The sequence below is a fragment of the Apis dorsata genome, unplaced genomic scaffold (assembly GCF_000469605.1).
Source record: "Apis dorsata unplaced genomic scaffold, Apis dorsata 1.3 scaffold_333, whole genome shotgun sequence".
NCBI lineage: Eukaryota > Metazoa > Arthropoda > Insecta > Hymenoptera > Apidae > Apis > Apis dorsata.
Window position 1 is genome coordinate 263,960 of NW_006263601.1, and position 4,467 is coordinate 268,426.

Below are 4,467 nucleotides of genomic sequence, written 5' to 3' on the forward strand. Positions count from 1 at the left end.
ATGCTTAAAATATGCAGATATGTAAAGTAAGTATATGTATATGGAAAGTAGATATGAAATAAAATCAATGGTTTTGCGGATCATTAATTGTTTATTTTATTATAGAATTAAATAGTGCATACATCTTAATCATAAAGACAATTCGCTTAAGAGAGTAAATTTTAAAAATTAGTTGTATCATTTCTTATTTTTTTTTATCAATTTATATTCACAAAATCAATTTGAAACATAAATTAAAACTTTAACATTAATTGACAAAATAAAATTAAATTAATTAAAACAATAAAAAGTGGATTAAAAAAAATAAAATATTGCTAATGAATTTGAATTTCTATTAGCATTTTATCAATAATCGTAAGAAAAAAAGATCTCAGGAGATAATTTAAATTATAAGAAAAAAAAAATGTATCAAATTTTCTAATGTTGAAAATTGTTTATTAAAATGGTTTAAATGATGTAGATTTAAATGATAGAAAAAATATATTAGAAAATCAATATTAAAATAAACAATTGAAATTTTTGCCAAATTTCTGGATTGTAATAACTTTAAAATAAACAATAACTTGGAAATTGATGTTTAAGAAAAATGTAACATTATCTTTTGAAAATTGTGCTAATGTGAATAATAAAATTTCCAACCAATGGAAAACAAATTTACATAACTAAATAACAAATTATCAAGTGTAAAATATTTAATGTAAAAAGAATTATATTCTAAATATCTTATTATAAATAAAACTATGATTTTTAAAAATGAAAAATGAGCAAATATAGTTAAATACAAAAAATTTCAATTTTAGCAGTAAATATCAAATATAAAAAAAACTTAAATCTTTATTTAATTCAAAAAATATATAAAATTTTTATTGTTTTCAGGAAAGTATAAAAATATGCTGTTTTGTAAATTGTAAATTGTTATTACTAGATTATATTGCAAATAAAAAAAAATTATATTGCATATATGATTTCTAATTTAATTTTAAATTTATCAATAAATATATAACAAAATAAAAATTTTTTATTTATATTATTATTTATAGATAATTGTACACTATCAATACAATTTTTTTCATCAAACACTTCAAGATTGCAATTTTTAGATCAAAGAATTATTAAAAATTTTAAAATTCTATATAGAAAAAATTGGTAAAAAATTTTATATTAAAAAAGAAAAAAAACATCTTTATCAATCACATTACTATAAATAATGAAAATTATTGATAAACCATGGAAAAATATAACAAAATACATAATTGTCAATTGTTTCAAAACATATAGATTTAAAAATTCTATATTTAAAAATAGAAAAAAATATCGAAGAATAATATATAATAAACAGTTTAATCTTAAAATTTGAATTTATTTTTCTTTATATTTCCATAAACGAAATCATATAAAAACTCTATAAATCAATTTTAAATTTTATATATAATAAATGGTTTGTGATTATCCCTTTTTGCTACTTGTACTGCTTTGCTATTGTACTGCTATTGTACTGCTATTGTACTGTATTATACTTGCTATTGTATTGTTTTGCTACTTGTATTTCTCCCTTCTCTCTTCTCCCTCTCTTCCTGCTACGGATCGGGAATGTAATTTTTTATTTTTAATTTTTTTGAAATAAAATTTTCATCAATATATTTGTAAAATTTTTCTAATTAAAAGAAAATCAAATACAATATATTTTAATTACTATATATTTATTCATTTAATAGACCAAAAAAAAATTCTTATCGCTGAAATATTTAAATATATTCGAAATTATATTTGATTTTATTTTAATCAGAAAAATTTATAAATATATTGATAAAAATTTTATTTAGCAAACAAAAAAATTTATATTATTTACATACATATAATATATCAATTTGTATATTATCGATTTGTTTTTATTGCTCCAATATTTGAATATCTGTTTTTTTTACTTGTTTTATTTTGTTCGACTTATAAAATTTTATAATATAAAAAATATTATTGAAATTCCTAAATTTATCAAAATTAAATTTTTCAAGATTATAGATATAATTTAGTTTTAGATTTATATTTAAAAATTTGAATCTCTATAGTTCTAAAAATTTCAAAATTCGTTTTGAAATTAAGATGCAGATTATTACCTGATGGAAAAAATCATATTATATGTTACATCTATTTATATTTTGTCTATGGTAACACAAAGTCTTATAAGATGTCATGTCTGTCTTATAATTTATTTATGGTTATATTTTCATATATAAGCAGTTTCTGCGTTAATAAAATTATATATGTGATTAAGAAAATGCAACTAGAAATGAATATTGATTTGTTGATTTATTGATTTTATAATTAATATATATTGATTTAAATTATATAATTTCTATAAATTAAATTTTAATTTTATCTTGTAATAACCTTAATAGAATAAATTTAAATTTTATTAATTTTTAATGTCTTTTTATCACATTTTATTGTATACTTATAATGTATTAATATTTATTTCAGATTAATTTATAAAATTAATATATGTACATAATAATAAATCGATTTGACATTTTTTTTAATATATTAGAAAATATGTCTACCAAATATTATGCAGTAGCAAGAGGTCGTACATCTGGTATTTACAATACTTGGTAATAATTTTTATTTTTATAGATAAAAATATTATATATTTAATTTTATAAATAAAATCTTATATATTTTATATATTTTTTTAATGAATTTTTATAATATAATGCATTAATATATTAATTTTTTAATTTTATAATAGAAATTATAAAATATTTTTTTTTATTAAAAAATATTTTAATTTTTGTATTCTTATTAAATTAAGGCTTGAATGTAAACAACAAGTCGACCAATTTCCTCGACCCATATTTAGAAAATTTCATTCAAAAGAAGAAGCTGAAGATTTTATTAAACAATATACAAAAACAAATAAAAAAGAAAACAATAAAAATTTATCGTCTATACTTGGGAAAAGGTAAAAACTTTTAATTTTTATCTTTTATTTTATTGATAAACATTTATATTTTAATTTAAAAATATATTTAGATTACAAAATAATCAAGAGAATAATAATAAAAAATCATTGAAAAAACGAAAACAGATAAGTTTAGAAGAACATTCAAAGATTATACATATTGAAAACAAGGTAAATATTTTTATTTATGAAAATATAAAAAATAAAGAAAAGATAAATGGATTTTTATATCTTTTTCATTAATAATATAGTTAATATAATATCTATAATATCTATATAATATAAATATAAATTTTGAAATTTATTTTATAATATCTTTATTAATCATTTAGGAAATAAGTGGAGATTTCAACATTGATAACGATGGTTATGTGAATGTATATACAGATGGTGCATGTAGTTTAAATGGGTGTAAAAATGCACAAGCAGGTATAGGTGTTTGGTTTGGCGATAATCATCCTCTGTATGTTATATTTTTTAATTATTTTCAATTATTAATTCAATATGAAAAATCTATTTATAAATATTTATAAATTTATTAAAATTTTATAAATTTCAATTAGTAATATATCAAAAGCAGTTGTTGGAAGAGCAACTAACAATATGGCAGAAATTCAAGCTGTAACTATAGCAGCTAAACAAGCAAAAAAAGCAGGTATTAAAAATTTAAAAATTAATACAGATTCACAATTTCTTATTTCTTGCATAAATAATTGGATGCCAAAATGGAAACGTAATGGATGGAAAACTTTTAATAATAAACCTGTAATAAATAAAATTGAATTATTAGAAATGGAAAATGCTTTAAAATTTCTAAATGTGATCTGGGTAATATATAATTATTTTATTAATATTTTATATTGAATTTCTATTTTATATATTAATATTTTAATATTTCAGAATCATGTTAACGGTCATGCTGGAATTTATGGTAATGAAATGGCAGATAAATTAGCACGAGCTGGATGTTCAAAATATTAGAAATATTTATATTAAATATGATGTAAAGAATTTCACTCAGATGAGAATCTAAATTTCTGAAAATTTGGGAATAAGTTTTTGAATTTTTGTTCATATTTTTTTTTTTAAGTAATTTAAATCTCATTAAAAAAATGATGAAAAGGCAGTAAATAATTATTTAAAAGCAAAAAATAAAAATCACGTGACGAGAAAATTATATCTTATTATATCTTCTTATCTTTATAAAAATAATATGATAATAATGAAATGTTGAGATTTTTGCAATCAAAAGTGAATAAATGCAAATCATGTTATTTTTATTAATTAAGTTATTATTGATAATTATTAATTTGTTTCGATTACTACAAAAATTAATCCAATTTGAATCATATTTGGATTCATTTTAATCAGATAAAGCTTAACAATTACTAATATTTTCATAAAAGCAAGAAAAAAATTATATAAAATTTTTTTAATTTTTTTCATTCACGATATCTCTTTTAAATATATATACATCATTATCACTGTATGTTTATGTATTATGTCCT

At 17.7% G+C, this 4,467-nt stretch overlaps 1 protein-coding gene across 1 annotated transcript; it reads left to right on the forward strand.

Annotated features, from left to right (window-relative positions):
* The first annotated feature begins 2,448 nt into the window (after nt 1-2,448).
* On the forward strand, nt 2,449-4,266 carry LOC102677985 (ribonuclease H1). The gene is made up of 6 exons (XM_006617998.2): nt 2,449-2,609; nt 2,810-2,959; nt 3,031-3,130; nt 3,292-3,422; nt 3,523-3,787; nt 3,860-4,266. The coding sequence occupies exons 1-6, from the start codon at nt 2,500-2,502 to the stop codon at nt 3,938-3,940; spliced, it is 837 nt and encodes a 278-aa protein (XP_006618061.1). The 5' UTR covers nt 2,449-2,499; the 3' UTR covers nt 3,941-4,266.
* The last annotated feature ends 201 nt before the right edge of the window (nt 4,267-4,467 follow it).